Source organism: Pediculus humanus, genomic scaffold (genome assembly GCF_000006295.1).
Source record: "Pediculus humanus corporis 1103172108194 genomic scaffold, whole genome shotgun sequence".
Lineage (NCBI taxonomy): Eukaryota > Metazoa > Arthropoda > Insecta > Psocodea > Pediculidae > Pediculus > Pediculus humanus.
Genome location: NW_002987764.1, coordinates 227326 through 245803, shown reverse-complemented (window position 1 = coordinate 245803; position 18478 = coordinate 227326). Strand labels below are relative to the sequence as shown.

Genomic DNA, 18478 nt, shown 5'->3' with positions numbered 1-18478 from the left:
AAACTCTGCCAACACAAATTTAAAAATAAAAAAATTAACGTTTATAATTAGATTTTTATTGTTAATTAGTGTTTTAAATTTAAAAAAAAATCAATGGTATCGAATTACTCTCTCTCTCTCTCTCTCTTATTTTTACGTGGAAGAAGAATTTTTTTTTCTATTTTGTTATTTACACGCGAAACAACAGACAGAAACCGATAAAAATAAACCCGAAAAGTTTTTTTTAAAAATTAAATTTATTGTTTTTTTCGCGCCATTTTTTTTAAAAATAAATTTTACTTGGTTGTTTTTTTTTATTTGTATAATAAAAAACGAAAATTATTATTATTATTATTATTACTAATGTTGTTACGTAACGATTTAATATTAATTTAATTAATTTAATTAATTAATAAAGATGGTTTACGTAATCGTGTAATGAGTTTAAAATGACAATAGTAGTAAGGACAAAAAAAAAAAATTTTTTTCTGGTTTTTTTTTGTTGTTAAGTTGGTAGGTAGGTTGGTTGGTAGGTTGATGTAAGAACCTGAAATGACGGGTTTTGCATATTTCGGTTAAAATAAATTCTTTCGTTTTTGTTTTACTATATTTTTTTTTTTTTTTTTTTTTTTTTTGGAAATTTGTGTCGCGCACACACACAGAGACTTTTACGTAGTTTTTTTTGGTTGTGGCTTCTTCTGCTTCTTGCAAGTGCGGTCAACCACCAAATGGTTTTTAATTTTAGTCATTTTTGAGATATATTTCGTTAATTCTGATGTAATGTGCCCCGATAAAAAAAAAAAGTGTGATAATTCTTTTTTTATTTTTTTAATTTACCTTTTTCTCTCTCTCTCTCTCTCTCTCTCTACCTTTATTTTTTTCTCTCTTGTTTCTTTCTTTTGATTTCTTTCTCTGTTGTTTCTCTCTTTTTCTCTCGATTTCTTTCCTTCTCCCTTGTTTTCTCTCTCTTTATCTGTTGTTTCTCTCTCTTTTTTCCTCGTTTTCCTCTCTCTCTATTTCTTTCTTTATTTGTTTTTTTTTCTGTTTTTCTCTTTTTCCCTCTTTTTTTTGTTTTCTTTTATATCTGTCTCTCACTCTGTCTTTCTCCCTCGTTTTCTCTCTTCTTTTTCTTTTTTGTTCCTCTCTCTCTCTCTCTTTATCTGTTGTTTCTCTCTCTATTTTATTATTTCTCTGTTGATTTTCTCTTTCTTTTTTTGTCCGTTGTTTCCTTCTTCTTCCCATATTTTCTTTCTCTCTCTATTGCTTCCTCGTTTTCTTTCTTTTTCTTTCTTGCTTTCTCTCTTTCTCCAAAATTAAAATTTTTTTTTTTTTTTTTGGAAAACTCTTATCAAAATCTATCGAAAAAACCAATAATAAAAAAAAAAAGTAATAATAAATTTAAAAAATTTGACTCGGTTAACCGGAAACGCCGAGTAGATTGCCATCATTCGATTAATTTTTTTTTTTTTAAAAAGTTGTAATGAATTTTTCCTAATCTTAAAATTATTATTATTACCTACCCAAAAGGGGGTAATTTTTTTTTTTCCCTTTAATTTTTTGGCTTGATAGTCTTACGTTTAATAAATCATATTAAAGAATTACGTAAAAAAATTTTCGAGAACGATAACTCGTTAGAAAAAAAAAATCGACAAATACGACGATATAAATTTTTTTTTTTCATTTCCGGTAAATCGATATTAATTTTTCGGCAAATTTTCGACTGCGACAATTTTTTTTTTTTTTTTCGAGGTTTTCTATTTGTTAAAAAAAAAAAAATTGGTTAAATTACAAACGGGAAACGAATGAATTTCGTTACAGTTGATATTGATACATTTCCGGTTTCGTTTGATATTTTTTTAAGTTGGTATCACTCTCTTTGTTTTCACGGCTTGCATCTTTTTGTCGACTTAATAACGTTCACTTTTTTTTATTACGTCACAAATTTATAATAATTATAATTTTTACAAGTTGCAAATGCGGACTCTTCTATTTCGAAACTTTTCTTTTTTCTTTACACTTTTAATGTTCTCTCTCCCCCCTTTTTTTCCCCTCCCCACCCCTTCTCTCTCTCTTTCGTAAATAATAAACGCGCGTGTAAGTCAAATTTATTGAAATGACGTTGCAAAAGCGTAATTTTACATTTAAAAAAAAAATCGGTAGAAATCGGTTCGGTACATTTTTTTTTTTTATTACGGCCTCCATTATTATTATTATTATTATTATTATTATTATTATTATTATTATTACTATTATCATTATTATCATTGTTGTTGTTGAAATTTTTTTTCGCAATCGTCAAACAAAAAATTTTTTTTTATTATTACCAACCGTTAAACTCATAGAATAAATAATCTTTTATTAAATGCGTGAAAATTAAAAATGGCGGCCGCGGTCGCGAGTTACGATTAAAAAAAAAAACAAATTCGATAAAATTTTGTCGGCGGTGGTGGCGGTGGCGACGTCGCCGTCACCACCCTAGGGATAATATTAATAATAATAATAATAATTTTGCAACTTTTTATTTTATTACTCCGCCGATTCAATCAACAAATTAACAAACCCGAGGTAATTTTTTTTTAAATTTTTTTTATTCCGCCATATTTGATCGATATAATAATCGATATTGTTCGATTGCCTCGAGTTCGATATTAATAACTCTCAAAAAAAAAAAAAAAAATTTAAAAATTACTCGTTGTTGGAAAAAGTAATAATAATAATAAGTAATACGAGAAATTTTTACGTAACGCGAAAGTCATTAGTGTACGCGAAATAATAATAATAATAATAATAATAATAATTACTTTAAAAGTACGAATTTATTATTATTATTATTATTTTGAAGTGGCATTGATTTTTTACCCCGACGATGAAAAAAAAAAAGAAAAATGTTTTATGTTTTTTATGTTTCCTTCGTGATAACGACAACATGTCGTCGTCGTTCGTCGGACACAATAAAAAGTTTTTAAATTTTAATTTTCATTTATGAATATTCGTCGCCGTGCGTCGTCGTCTGATGCCACGTGAATTTAAAATACAAAAAAAATTTTATTATTTTTTTTTGTGGAAATAAAAACCCGACGACTATTTTTATTTTCAAAATTTTTAAATATTCATTTATCGTAAATAATGTTTTTTTTGTCGTTGTTGTTGTGTTTGTGGTGGTTGTTGTTGTTGTTGTTGTTGTCGTTGTCGTTTGTTGCAAAATATCGTGACTTGAAAAGAAAGAAAAAAAAAAATTAAAGTCGTAAAAATAAAAATGGCGGAAATTTAAATTTAAAAAAAAAAATCATCATTAAACTTTAAGGAATCGTTAAAATGATTTCGTGTCGTTATCATTATCATTATCATTATTATTATTATTATCAATATTTTTTTTTATAATGGAAAATTAATAAGATGGTGGGGGACTGGGGAAAAGGCGGGAAATAATTTTCAAAAAAATATTTTCTTAACTATAACAGTATTGTGTGATGATTTAAATCTCCACTAAGTAATTTTCCCGATGACGTCACAAAATGACAGAGAGAGAAAAAAAAACGCGGAAGTTGTTTGACACCGAAAAAAAAAAGAAAATTTAAATTTAATTTTTTTATTAATTAATAAATTTATTACGTAATCGTAAAAGGAAAAAACAAACAAACAAAAATTACCCAAGTAATAATGGGTGGTAGTTTTTTTTCGGGGGGGAAAAAAGGGGAAGAAAAGAGAGGGGTGTGTGAACTCAACCCTGATTATATTAATATTATCATTATTATTATCAAAAATAATCCATGCGTGAATTAATGGAAAGAAAAAAGAAAAAAGTTTCTGTCGTGCGTGCGTGCGTCGTTTTTTTCTGTTTGTCGGTTGTTGTTGTTGTTGTTGTTTTCTTGCGTCCATTACGAATTGTGTTTGATTTTTTTTTTTTTGTCCGTTTCAGACGTCGGAAATAATTGAAGAAAATTACAACATTCAACCGGTTTCAAGTGATAGGCCGACGTCACGAAACAGTACCTTCGCGTATCAAAGGTACCTATCAGGAGGATGTAACGAAAGGAGGTTCGATGAAATACGTTTAAGGTCGCCTTTGTCTTGCCGGTATGTGACGTCATTCATCATTTTATTTAAGGTTTCCTTGAAATAAACTAATGAACGAACCTGTCATCAGATCTAGTTTTCACAGATCGTATTCATCCGCAAGTGATGTTGATTCTGTGATGCTTCAATCACAAGTGACAACCTTGCAATGGCAGCTTCGCCAAGCGGAAGCTTCACGTCAAATGTACAGGGCTGTCATGGAGCAAGTACTTTCCTTTTTACAAAAAACCCATAAAAATTTAGACGTTTTACAAAATCAAATGGAGTACAAAAACAGCGTCGACAACGTCTCAAGGTTGGTTGTTGTTGTTGTACAAATAAAAAATTTTTTTCCCCACGTTTGTCGTCATTTTATGTTTGTTTGTAGAGTTCCGAGATCTAGAAGCGTTCACGCCGTCGACACGTCTCCATCAAGATTTTTATCGTCACCGAGATTGGAAACAAATTTATTAACATTTCAAAAAGCAAAAAGTTTCGTACAAATCGCGGATCCGGATTGTCCGAAACACGGAAGCATGTTTAAAGAAATGTCTTGGTAAAAAAATTATTTGTTTAACGGAAATTGAAAACAACCGGAAAAAGAATGATAATGATATTGTTTTACAGGCGAAAACCGCGAAAACAACAGCATCATCATCATCACCAGTTGGAAGATTTCGAAGAAGTTAACGTGAGCAAATTATCAGAAGAAGCATTTCGTTTACTTCGAACCGTTAAATCACTTTTAAGCACGAGAGAACCGGATTTAACATCGAGATTAAACAACGGAGGAGGAACATCGATGACGACAGCAACAGGAGGAGGAGGAGGAGGAACGACGACGACAACTTGTTCACCGTCACCTTCGAACATTGCCGACGTATCTTCAGCAAGCAGCACGATATCGGCAACGTTAGAAAGCGACACGAGCGAAAATTATCGAATGAGAGACGCGAATAATCCAATGTTAGAAATATCATCATCATCATCATCGACGCCGCCGCCGCCACCACTTCCGCCACCGCCACCACTTCCGCCACCGCAGCCGCAGCAGCAGCAGCAGCAATCTTCGACGAGATGCAACGGGAGAAGAAGAAGATCATCGAGAGATGATATTACGAAAGGTTCATCGCCGCCACAGATGAGCATAATAAGTTCTTCGGCTGATGACGAAAGCGGATTTTCATCTCTCAATTCGTTTCAAGAAATCGGAATCCCAATAGCGAATTCGACATATTACAACACTAATCAAAACGTTAAAAACAAAATGGACGATAGTAGTAGTAATAATAATAATAATAATAAATACAATCGAGAAATGATCGGTTTGCCACAAATCGATAATTACGGTTGTAAAGTTCACAGGAGATGGAGTTCGACACCCGTTGACAATCACAATTTGTCTAAATTAAGGCCGGCATCTTTTTGTACGACTAATGGCGAATCAATCGGCGTTCTTTGGGTTTAATACCAACACCACCTTCGGACTTACGTGCACACACACGTGTATGCATCACATTAATTATTAACTTTTTTTTTTTAAAAAAAAAAATAAAAATTTTGTGGTTCCATTATTTTTTTTTTTTTTTTTTTTTTTTTATCGTCGAAATATTTTGATAAAGATTAAGAGAGGGGAGGAAGGAAGGAGAGAGAGAGAGAAAGAAAAAAAATTTTTTTTAAAATTGTCATTAACGCGCCATAACGCCGGACGGAGAATGTTGTTGTTATTGTTGTTGTTGTTGTTTGTAAACACGAAATAATTAAATTGTTGGGTTTATGTTATTTAAAATAATAAGGGCATATGTGAAAAATGACATTTAGTAATGTTAAAAAGGCATATGTGTCATTTTGTTTAACTAACATAACGGCACGAAGTGGGAGGAGAATTGAATGCAATAAGGGTTTATGAAGCTATCTCTCGTATTAGTTTTCAGTACAATCCGGATATGGAAAGAACACACCACGTGGTGTTGAAATTTTATCTCGTGTTTTTTTTTTTTTTTTTTTTTTGAAACTGTTAATCGAAATTTCGAGAAGGTTTTTATAGATTTTTTTTAGTGTGTGGGAAAGATTATAATAAAATAAGTTTGACCCCCTCCCCCCGCAATGTAATTAATTTTTTTCTTATTTAAGGGTGGGGGGAGTTAAAGAAAACTTATTTGAATTTTCCCCCAGTAGTTTTATAATAAATTTAACGGTCGTTTTACCAATTTACATTTTTTACGATTGTGCAAATAAATTAACAAACGTTTAATATCTTAAACAAACAAAAAAAAAAAAAAAAAGCAGACGAAAAATAATAATGGAAACGTTAACAATTTAAAAAAGTAAACAAAAAAATAAATTAGGCGCGGTTGATAGATTTTTTTGTTTTAAAAAAGCAAATTTTTCCGCCAAAAAAATTTAACCAATCAAAAAATTTCTTTCACATACGTGCCAAAAAGATTTAAAATCAACGCTAAACCCGTGCAGTAAAGCCAAATAGTTGTTATTGATTCAATGTAAAAAGGGCATATTTGTATTGAAAACATGTGAGTGCAAAAAGGTATTAACCGTATTTTAAATTAAATAAAATTTCTTTTTATTATTTTCTCGCTAATAATGATAATTATAACACTTTAAAGAACGTAATAATAATAAATTTTAAAAGGAGGAAACGGGATGTGAGGGGAGAAGGAAGGAAGGAGGGGGGAAAAGGTTGTAGGGATAAAGACAACAACAACAACAACAACAATAAAAATAACAATAACAACAACAGGACCGTAGATAGGAATCGATAATTTTTTTTCTCTCTCTCTCCCATCAACGTTTTAACGGATTTTTTCTTAAGCGATATTCCGTTGGCGTCATCATTCCTCTGTAAAAAAAAAAAAAAAATTAAGTGATTAAGTGATAAGATGATGATAAGATAACTACTGATAAGAAACGTGAAAAACCTTAAAACGGTATCGAACGTAACGGTGACTCCATTTTCAATCATTTTCTTATATAAAATCCAACATTCTTTTTCTTTAGGATTTTTAAATTCGGGTTCGTTGACCTTATTTTTATCATCATCATCACGATAAAAATCGGTTTCTTTATCATTATTATTATTATTATGACTTGTTTTTTTAATGTAATTATTATTATTATTTATATCGAACGAACACGTTGTAGTTGGAGTTGTCGTTGTTTTTGTTGTTTTATCATTATCGTAAATGTTATCACTGGAACGAAAATGGAGAAAAAAAAAAAAAAAAAAATTTATTTTTTGCATGCAAAAATTTTTAGCAATCAAATAATTTATATAAAATTATTATTATTATTATTATTATTATTCATTAATCACGAAATAAAGAAACGATATCTCTACATTTCTCCAGTAATCAAAAAAAAAAAAAAATTTATCGATAAGGTAAACATACTCTTTAACGGTTTCGCTCGTGGGTGATCTTATCAATCTTCTTTTCGTTCCTCTATTATCAGTTCCAGTAAAATAAATTGATGATAACCTTTTATCTCTATCTTTTAACTGTGCTGGAGTTAATGCCGGATTATTTATTACAGGTGATGGTATTATTATCGGAGTACCCGCTGGAACTCTTCTCGATGGAAAACTCGTTAAATAATTTTTCGTTAAATTCGTTTGATGTTGAAAAGACACTGAAAGAAAGACAAAGACAGAAAAAAGAAAGACAGGAAAAAAGAAAAAAAGAAAGATAGAAAACGTTCCAGAGAAATTTCCAGTAACGTGACGACATTTTTTTTTAAAAATCCAGGTACCTGATTTATTTGTTTTTCTTAACGTTATTAATTTTTGTACTATGAATGATGATGATGATGCGTTTTCATTCGTTACGTTTAAACAATCATTTCCGGTTTTGATATCCCCCGTCGTCGTTTCCTTTTTTTCAACTTCTTCTTGGGTTGTAAAAGTCGATGATTCCATGGGTAGAGTAGCAATTACCGAATCATCGGTATCACTTTCTGCCGGTGACACGAGTGATACCATCGTTATCACGTTGTTATCATTCTTATTTTTCTTATCACGTTTTGTTTTTTTCTTTTTCATTTCTCCGTTTTTCGATTCTTTTCCATCGTCATTCTCGTCATTTTCGTCATCGTCATCTGATGACGTCAATAATTCAGGTTTCGATTTATTTTTACGTCTCGCTGCTGCCGATTTTAATTTTCTTCTTATCGGTGCGGATTTTATACGTTCTCTTATTGCTATTATTTCATCGGGAGAAACTTCTGGAAAAAAAAAAATTCAATCGTTTAACAATTTTCATTTTTTTATCATCATTATCATTATTATTACCTGTCGGATCGTAATGTTTTTGTGGCATGAATTTAACGGTTTTTTGTATCGTGGCAATTGGTTTCTGATCGTGATTGGGTGCCGATAACGCTCGTACCAATATTTTTTTAGGTTCTTTTTTTTTTTTAACGTTATCATCATCATTATCATCGTAATCATTGACGTCATCACTTTTTATTTTTCCTTCCATTTCCAATGAAAAACTTTCCGTTATTGTTTTATTTAATATTCCTCCGTTACGAAAATTTCCTCTTCTATCTTTTGCCGTTAATGCCGTCGCTGTCGTTGCTGTCGTTTGTTGTCGTGGTTGTTGCGTTTGTTGCGTTTGTTGCGTTGTTTTAACGTTTCCATTATCATTTTCTTTATTCGAATCCATCGTATTAACTCTTATTTCGATTTTATTTAATTCACGTAGCGATGATGCGAATGTTGATTTTTCATCATCGTTTACTTCCGTTATTATTATTGACGCGTTTTCTTCTGCCACGTCATTCACGTCTTTTTTCTCTCCACTTCCTGGTAAACTTTTAGTTGATAAAACGTCATCGTTTGAATAAAATCTCATTTGTAGTAAAGATCTTTGTTTTGTTATTGTCGTATCCGAAAGTGTGGATACGTTATCCGGTTGTTGTTGTTGTTGTTGTTCTGGTTGTTCAGATCCCTGTGCTAAAAAAATATTCAAATTCGGTTTTGTTTTATCACGTTCGCTCCATGCGTTACGCAATCTTTCTGCTAATTCTAATCTCGAATATACCAAACTATCTTTATTTCCTTTTATCAATGGATTTTTAAACCTTTGAATTTTATTCGATAAGGGTCTCGGTTGTCCCTGACATTTCGTCGCTATTATTTCAACCCCTGGAAAAAAAAACAACCCCCCGAGTTATCGCAATAATAATGGTAATTCGTAACATTTTTAATTTTACCTTTTGGATAATAATCGTTGTTATCATCATCATCGACAACATCATCTTGTTTCTTATCAATCCAAGCGACTTTAGCAGGTTTAGGTTTGACATTACATCCGTTTAATTTTTTACCACCCCCGACATTGGATTTACCATTCAAACCGGATGTTAGGGTTGTTTTTCCTTTATTCCATCCTTGTCCGGTTATTTCCACGGAATCCAGACATCTTCCGTCATCTTCGGAAAATTGTTTTTTCAATTTATCCCGAGCTTTTATCGACGTTATCGAACTTGTTTGATTTTGTAATGAAAATTGACGGACTAATAAAGTTTTACGATTTTTCGATAATGTGTTTACGGGCATTTTCAAAACGACAAACAAACAAACAAACAAACGATTCTTCCACTTCTTCTTCCTATTATTATTATTATTATTATTATTCTCTGTTAGGAAGAGAAAACAATAAAAAAACTTTTTTTTTAAAAGCGAAATTAAATATAATTAATTGAATTAAAAACAAATTAAAAAAAAAAAATTTATGTTTCGAATGATAACTCACGAGAGAGAGAACATAAAAAAAAAAAGAAAATGTTTTTCCACAAAAAAAAATTTTCTTCTCTCTCTCTCTCTCTTTCTCTTTCTCTTTCTCTCTCTCTCTCTCTCTTTCTCTTTCTCTCTTCAACTCTTAATAACATTTAAACATGCGATGATTTTCTTAGTTAGTCGTTACTACCATAATATGTTGTTACACGAACGAACGAACACAAAAAATTTGTTTGTTTGATCGATTGAATTTCAATTATTATTATTATTATTATTATTATTATTATTATTACTATTATTATTATTATTATTATCATTATTATTATTATCGTTTTAGTTTTTCGCATTTGAAAAAAAAAAAAAAAAAAAAAAAACAATTAAAAGGATTCGAAAAAAAATTTTTTTCTTTTTTTTCTTTTTTGTGTAAATTTTTTTTTTTTTTTGTTAATTAGAATCAACAGTTAATTAATTACGAATAATAATAATAATAATAATAATAATAATAATAATAATAATAATAATTTAATAAGTAATTTAAATTTAAATTTAAAAAAAAGGGGGGGGGAGGGAAAAACGGGAAAAAAATCTTTTAATTAAATTTATTTAGAAAAAAAAAAAAAAATTTTTTTTCTCTTTTCTTTTAATTATTATTATTATTAATTGTTTGTTTGTTGTTGTTTGTTGTTATTGTTGTCGTAATTTGTTTCGTGTTTATTACAAAAAAAAAAAAAAAATTATCATCATTTGTCGTACATTTGACAGACGTTTATTTATTATTATTATTAGTATTATTTAGGATTGTTTTTTTCCGTATGTTTTCCTCGTTTCGAAATTAAATTTTTCTCTTGTTTGTTTGTGGTTGTCGTTGTTTGTGATGGAGAATCGTAAAAGGAAGGATTTTTTGTATGGGGAGGAGGGTAAGAGAGAGAGAAAGGTTTATCGTTTGATAAGAGAGAGAGGAGAAGGAACTATGATAAGAAAGGAATTATTAATTTGTGACGTCACTTATTTAAATCTCCCCCGTATGAGAGACGTTGAGGTACTGATGATGATAATGGGTATGTAAGTGCGTAATAATTTCGGCAATTTTTTTTTTTTTTTAATAAAGGTTATTAATTTAAATAAAATCGTACCAATTATGACACAATAATAATAATAATAATAATTAATAAATAAGTTTAATAAAAAAGAAAAAGAAAAAAAGAAAGAGAAAAACTTACGTGTTGTTGTTGTTGTTAAACAAAGACAAAATAATATGTAACGTCTCAGGTAGAAAGACGGTGAATGACTGACTGACTGACTGACTGTCTAACTGAGTGAGTGAATGGTTTGTTAGTTGGTTGGTTGACGACGACGACAAAATTTTTTTTTTTTTTTTTTTATTGTTGTATTCGGAATATCGATTAAAATTTTAGTAAAAAAAAAAAAAAAAGGAAAAAAACGATTAAAAGTCATGGCAACGTTTTCTTGTTTGCAATTTAATTTAACAACTGAATAAATAATTTTACAACCGGATATTATTATTTCCCCCTCCCCTTCCCCCTTCCCCCGCCATGATAAATTGTTCTGGAGAAATTTTTCGTAAATTTTTTTTTTTATTCCAAAAATCATTCCAGAAAGTGAAACGAGCGCGTGTGAGTTCAAACGTTTTTCCTGTTTTTTTCCCTTCCGTTTATGTTTTCTTGTTGTTTGTACGAAAGGTGGAGAGGGGGGCGGGGTGGTAAACAAAAAACAAATTTCCGGATATGGTTTCTCTTAGGAGGGGGACGGGGGGAGGGGGAAATCCTGGAGAAAAAAAATTTACGTTTTCAATTAAATTTAAAATTTTTATTTTTATTTTTTAAAAACAAAAAAAACTTTTTTTAGGGCAGTGTGAAGTTTCTTACAACTGGTCATTCATTATTAATTATTATTATTATTATTATTATTATTATTATTATTATTATTATTTTTATTATTATTATCATTATCATTAATAATATAATTATTACGTATACGTGTTATTAACAGAGTGCGAATTAATGAGAAAAAATTTTTTTTATTTTTTTTTGGCGCGAATTTCAAAACATTTTATCGTACACGATTTTCTAATGACCCGACGGAAAAATGAATATATATAATAATCACGTAAGCTAAGTATATGCGCTCTTAAATTATTTAATTAATTTTTCATTTCGTGTAATTTTTTTTCTTTCTGAAAATTCTATTACGTCATCAACAACAACAAACATAAAAAAAAAAATTAACGGTTTTTTTTATTTTTTTTCTTATGCCACGTCTAAAATATCTAAAAACACTTTACGTAAAGCCTTTTTTTTTTTTAACAATTATCTCTCTTTCACATGAGATTTCTTTTAATAATAATAATAATAACGGAATCAAATTTAAATTTAAATTTTTTTTTGGTTAAATCTACAATTTGAAGAAATAGAATATTTTTGTTTATAACATTTAATTATTATTATTATTTTTTAAATCGATAAATATTTATTAGAACGAAGAAAAGTTAATAAATATATATACATAAATAATCGATAATAATAATAATAATAATAATAATTGAAATCTACTTTTAGCATAAGTCGAACATGTATATACGATTTTAACAATTAAAAATTCGAGAATAATAATAATAACAAGAACAAGAACAACAACAACATTACATACGATAGGAAAACGTAATTAATTATTATTATTATTAACGCACTTACGACGGTTCGAAATAATAATAATAATAATACAAACGAATTAAATGAGTGTGGGTGTGTGAGTGAGAAACCCTGTTTCGTATTTTTTTTTTTTATTAATAATAATAATAATAATAATTTTTTTTGTTGTTGTTTAATTGCTCACGTGACCACCGGAAGTTTTTGATTTTCTACTCTGTTGTAATTTATGAGATCTCGTTTGATGAACGGCAGCAACCAAAGTTCTCACGGCTTCTTCGTGTCCTTCGAAACTATCAGCTTTTCTTAGGGGTCCTTCCGGCGGACTCTCGCGATTTTTATCTCTTGTTTTTGTTGTTCTTTCCAACGAACGTCTTCTTTCTTGAACGGAATAACCACGACTGTTGTAACCCGTCGAATGTCTATGCGAACGCCCTTAAAAAAAAACAAAAAAATGGTTAAATGAACGCGTTCTTCCATTTTTTTTTGATATTGTTTTAAAGAAGGTTTTTGGTTTTACTACCATCGTAATAATCCGAACCGTTTTTCTTTTTCGGTGGAAAAGTTTCCCACGATCTTTGTTTAAGGGATCCCTGCCTTTGTTTCGATTGCGATTTGTGATTTCCTATAACCAAAACTAACGTTTTCCGATCTTCTAAATCACCCTGGAAAATAATACGTTCACCCTTTCGATTTCGTTTTCATACAAAAAAATGACTTTTGATCTAAAGGTCAAAGGTTAAACTCACAGATGATTTCCTACTACCCACTGATACCGGGCTAAGTGTTAAACTATCGAACGAATTTTGTTTTTTGTTAAAATTTCCGCTGCGGTAAAATACGTTATCTTCGGTATCGCTTGCCGGATAATACCTTCCATATTTATCACGTCTCAACCGTCTTTCTCTCGATCTTTCCCTAAAAAAAAAAAAAATTTTCTTGTCAAAAATTCCCGGATTTCAATTTCCCAAACCTTTTCATTTTTCTTTTCCCAAACCTTCCTTCCTTTTGTCTTATCCTATCTCTTTCCTCACGTGATCCATCTCTCGATTCACCGGAACCTCTTGAATCTCTCGATCTATCTCTTGTTTTTTCAACTTTTTCACGTCTTTCTCTCGTTCTTTCCTTATCGATTGATCGATCTCTCGATTTTCTTTCCTGACGTCGAGGTGAAGTTGACGTCATACCCGTTTTGCTACTGCGGAAAATTTTTAATGATTTACTACTACAAACTCCATGTTTTATGTTTAACTTTAAACCTTAAACCTTAAACCTTCTCACTTTTGAGATTCGCGATGTATTAGAGATCTCGAGGGTTTTATGTCATTCGGACCGTACGACATGGCATCGGATATTCTTTGATAATCGTCTGTTATTTTACCATCTAAACTATGAGATTTATCCATTTTCGATACGTGATGATGTCTTGTCATGGATTTTCCACCACGTGATCCCATTTCTTGTAATTTTTCTTTTAAATGTATTTCTAATTTTTCTCTTATGTCCGTTCCTTGTTGATGTTCCTGTCGCGACAAACGAAAAGTGTTAACTCATCATCATCATCATCATCATTTTTTATCATTTATTTTATTTATCATTTAAACCTGAGAAGATGATGTCGTCCTTCTCGCGGGTGGCGGTGGCGGTGGTAAACGAGATTCCGTTTTCATATCATCCATTTCCGTTTCCGTTTTCGTACCTAAAACTTTACCGCTAAGACTTTGATAAACGGAAGCAACAACTTTTCCATCTTTAATACATTTCGTTTCTTTTTTATTATGTTTCGTTTTATTCGTTAGTCCCGTCGATTGTTTTTGATTGTTTTGAAAATCATCGACGAGTCTCTCTTTCGAACGACTTATTATTATTTCACCCGATTTACTTTTATCTTTGTTAAGTTGGCACCTCTCTCTATCATCTACGGATTTTTTCCTATCATCTTTAGATCTTACCTTGAAAATACCTCTTATTAATTATAATTTATATTGTCTTGGGTGATGGAAAATATAATACTTACCTTATCGATGAGTTGTGAAAAAACTCCTCTCTGTTTATCACCGCTCCCCCCGCCACTCGTTTCACCCGATATTTGCTGTTGAATTTTTTGACATTCGTATACGAATGCGCATCCTTGATCTAATGATGGACCCGCAGAAGCACCAGGAGAATGAGAAGGTGTTTTAGATCTCGGCCTTTCTTTACCATCTAATAAAATTAGTAGTAATAAAATACCCGATGGAAATTCTAATATTATTATTATTATTTGTCGTGAGTACCTTTCGCGGATGTTTTCGAACTCGCAGACGAAATATTCGATTGGGAATGAAATTTATTCCTGTCGAGTTGTAATGAATTTATGTGATCTAATAACGTTTGAAGTTGCTGACTGTGCAAATTGGTAAATTCTTGATTTTGCTGTAGCGATTTTGATTCTTGGATTTTGTTCGATGACGTCATTTGTGCGGCGGAAAATGATTTTATGTAGGGTTCTAATTGATGAGCAACAGCAGTTAAATGTTTGACTTCGGCCCTTAGAGAAATTATTTCGTTAGCCTGAAAAGTAAAATAATAAAAAAATGAGAAACCGCGAGGCCATTTCAGGAAAACGGCAAAAAAAATACAGGATCGAACCTGTGATTGAAAAATATCTTGCTCCACGTGTATCCTACATAATTGTTCTTCCCACAATGTGTCGAAAACATTTTTCATGCGATTTAATTCGACTTGATGTTTTTCAAGTTGTTCTTCCAGGAGCGAACAATCACCTGCGGGGAGGGGGGAAGGAAGGGGAAAAAATTATTTGTTGTTAATTTGTAAGCAGACGATAAAAACATTTAAATTAATCACCGTTGATTCTCTGATATCTGTTTATAAGCGGCGGCGTTTGAACTCTTCTCAATAAAGAAACATCTCTGTGTAGGTCATTTAAACGTTCTTTTACCATTGATAATTGTTGACTTAATTCTTTGACTTGCGTGTCAAAACTTCTGTAAAGTTTTAAATAAAAAAACTTTAGCTTTTTTTGTTTGAATTAAAACAAAAAATGTAACGTTTTCGTAAACAAACCAACCTGCAATGATTTGAAAAAGGACCTTCTCCTTCCATTGCTTTCGTTCTGAGTACCGTTTGTTGCCTTTTAGAAGGTTGCTGAGCATGAATTCCAAGTCCCGGTTGTTGTGGCAGTAAAATAGCATTAAAATGATCAATAGAACCGAGAGGTTCTTGAGTTGTAGGTCCCGACCTGGGAATCGATTGAGCCGTTTTACCTATCCAAGGTTCCAAACATTGAGCAAATTCATTCCTATAATTTGTTCTTATCTGACTTGATTGAATGGGTCTTTGGGGTTGAGTTAATTGAGTTACGGCTGATAATCTATCGATCATTGAATTTGCCATATCGAGAAATTGAAATTTATTTGCTATGTTTGTAAAACTTTGACAAAGAAGAAGATGGAGTTGAATGACGGGTAGTATGATTCCCAAATGAACCAACTGTCCTCGAAACGAACGCTCTTTAGTTTCATATTGTCTAAAAATTATTTAAAATTATTTATAATTCCAAAAACAAATCCTTGGAAATAATAATAATAATACCTTTGAACTTCCATCATCATGTTCGAATGAGTTTTTGCAATTGATTCTTGCATTCCTTGACAAAACGTATTGATGGTATGTTTTTCACAATCCATATTATGTCTCAACTCTTCCAAATGTGTTTTAAACATTAGCAAACCCTCTCGAACCGAATTTTGTACTTCGCAGAGCGTCTGAAAAACGAAAATAATTACGTTGTTGGTCAAAACGTGACCGTTATTACCCCCCCCGAAAAAAACATACGATAACAGCTCGATCTAATTTTTTTGATGTTTGAGTGTATGCAGCATCAATATCAACACAATGTAATCTCGTTTCGTGTGGTGCATCTTTAAAACACGTGACGCATAACATTGAATTTTGAGCATTGTTAAACATGATAAATAATTCGCCATGAGTGGGACACTAAAAATTAAATTTATGCCATTAATTTTAAATTCGATTAATTCGATTTAAAAAAAATTATTTGTTCCTTTTTACCCTTTTTTGCGAATCTTTCATGCATTTAGACATGTGGAAAATATCGTGAGTTGAAAACATTTTGGCACGATGAGTATTTTCTCTGCATTGATTACACAAGGATTGCCCTAGAAAAAAAAAAAATCGATAAACGTCGGGATAAATAAATTCCCGCCAAAAAAACAAAACAAATTCCAGGTTTCCATGTATATAAAAAAAATCATGCAAATTTAAAATAATACAAAACATGAAAGATTTGTTTTATATGAAAAATGTGTGTTTAAAATCATTTATTTACAATAAAAGTTACTCCTCCTCCTCCTACTCTCTCTCTCCTCCTTTTCCCTCCCCCCCGTTTTCAACACACAAATCACAATTATCACCTTCTTAATATACTGACATCCAAGAGAAGTAAATTAAACTTAAAAAAAAAAAAAAAAAATCAATAAAAAAGCATAACGTTCGAACAAACAAAATAAAAATGTACGAGCAAACAAACAAACAAACAAACAAACAAAATGGCAAACCATTTGAAATTTCCCACCTCTCCGCCCCCCACCTCCCACTCCCTAATTTCCTTTTTAACCGTCATTTCTTGGCGTTTTATACAAACAAATGCAAATAACAACGTTCAAATGATAAAAAAAAATTCTAATTTTTAACAACATTCTCTAATGCAATTGTTTCATTCCAGTTTTTTTTTTCCAGAAAGATTTTCCACTGACCGCACGTGCTGCAGAAAAACATTGAATTTTTATCACGTTTGTCACAGTTGGCACAAGGAGGATTTTCTGCATTGACTAATTCCATCAATTGTTTCATTAAATTATCAGGCGGTGGAAGAACAGAATTATCTCTCAAACTGGTAAGTGTTCTAAAATTAATCAATCAATCAATCAATCAATCAATCATTCGCGTTTGATTTTCAACCAATTAAAAAAAAAAATTATTGTTGTATTCACCCGCAAACGGGACAAGATATTCTTCCCTCTACTTCTCTTCCCCTTAAACATTTTAAACAAAATGTGTGGTAACATTGCAAAAGGCAAGGATTTGAATAATAATCATTACATAAATAACAAATCAATGGATTTCTTGTTTGTGATGATGATAGTTCTCCACCAACAAGTCCACCACTGTCATTTTCAATCCTAAAAAAAAAAAAAAAAAAACGGTTATAAGTAAAAAACAAATTATTTGAACAAAAATCAAATTTAATAACAAATTACCCATCTGGTGGTGGATAAAGTGACCCCATTTGTGACCCCGGGGCCGGCATATCTTTTTTGTTAGGTTTTGTAGGTATTAAAGGCAATAAAGCATCGTCATCTTTGATGGTAAGAAAACCATTTTCGTCTTCCGGTTTCAAGTCATCCAGGCGATTCAGACAATGAACTGGTATAAAACAAAAAGCACATTAAAAATAACGTTTAGGAAGCCATTTTAACTATAAAAAAAAGCTACTTAAAATGTAAGTTTTGACTTTCTCGTATGGAAACCATTATTATTATTATTATTATTACTTTCATTTGTTATTAATTAGTCGCTGTATTGAACATCATCATATACGACACAATGACCTAGTTATGCATATATTGTTCAACCCTTAACAGAAAAAATGTTACAACATATATATATATATTCTCACCTTCGCATGAACCACACGTTCATAGAGAATTGGTTGATTTTTCCAAACAATCACACAATAAACGTTGCATTACATTTACTAAATGTCGACAGACAAAAGATAACAAATTTTTAACTTATTATTATTACTTTTAATCAATCGAAGAGCGATTGAAAAGTGAATAAAACACAAAAACCGTCCACTGCACAGAATTTTTTTAAAATTAATCACGTGACTCCCCCAACGTCCCTAGCAACCGCGCAAACACTTGAATATTTTTCCCTACTACCACGATCACCAAGACGCTTATACGTCACTATGACGTCACAACATCGTCCCCTT

At 30.9% G+C, this 18478-nt stretch overlaps 3 protein-coding genes across 3 annotated transcripts; 1 reads left to right on the top strand and 2 right to left on the bottom strand.

The window, feature by feature from the left end:
* Positions 1-4106: 4106 nt before the first annotated feature.
* On the top strand, positions 4107-5503 carry Phum_PHUM426120 (uncharacterized protein; the record flags this gene model as incomplete). The annotated part of the gene is made up of 3 exons (XM_002429230.1): positions 4107-4351; positions 4424-4591; positions 4663-5503. The coding sequence occupies 3 exons, from the start codon at positions 4107-4109 to the stop codon at positions 5501-5503; spliced, it is 1254 nt and encodes a 417-aa protein (XP_002429275.1).
* A 1334-nt stretch (positions 5504-6837) lies between these two features.
* Positions 6838-9610, bottom strand: Phum_PHUM426110 (uncharacterized protein; the record flags this gene model as incomplete). The annotated part of the gene is made up of 6 exons (XM_002429229.1): positions 6838-6892; positions 6972-7244; positions 7443-7680; positions 7801-8271; positions 8339-9196; positions 9265-9610. 6 exons carry the CDS (start codon positions 9608-9610, stop codon positions 6838-6840), a joined length of 2241 nt encoding a protein of 746 aa, XP_002429274.1.
* Positions 9611-12631: 3021 nt separating this feature from the next.
* On the bottom strand, positions 12632-17788 carry Phum_PHUM426100 (uncharacterized protein; the record flags this gene model as incomplete). The annotated part of the gene is made up of 17 exons (XM_002429228.1): positions 12632-12891; positions 12980-13121; positions 13206-13374; positions 13454-13654; positions 13738-13979; positions 14061-14408; positions 14474-14661; positions 14733-15009; positions 15088-15221; positions 15304-15443; positions 15527-15985; positions 16051-16223; positions 16294-16455; positions 16531-16637; positions 17235-17383; positions 17472-17660; positions 17739-17788. 17 exons carry the CDS (start codon positions 17786-17788, stop codon positions 12632-12634), a joined length of 3390 nt encoding a protein of 1129 aa, XP_002429273.1.
* Between the last annotated feature and the right edge of the window lie 690 nt (positions 17789-18478).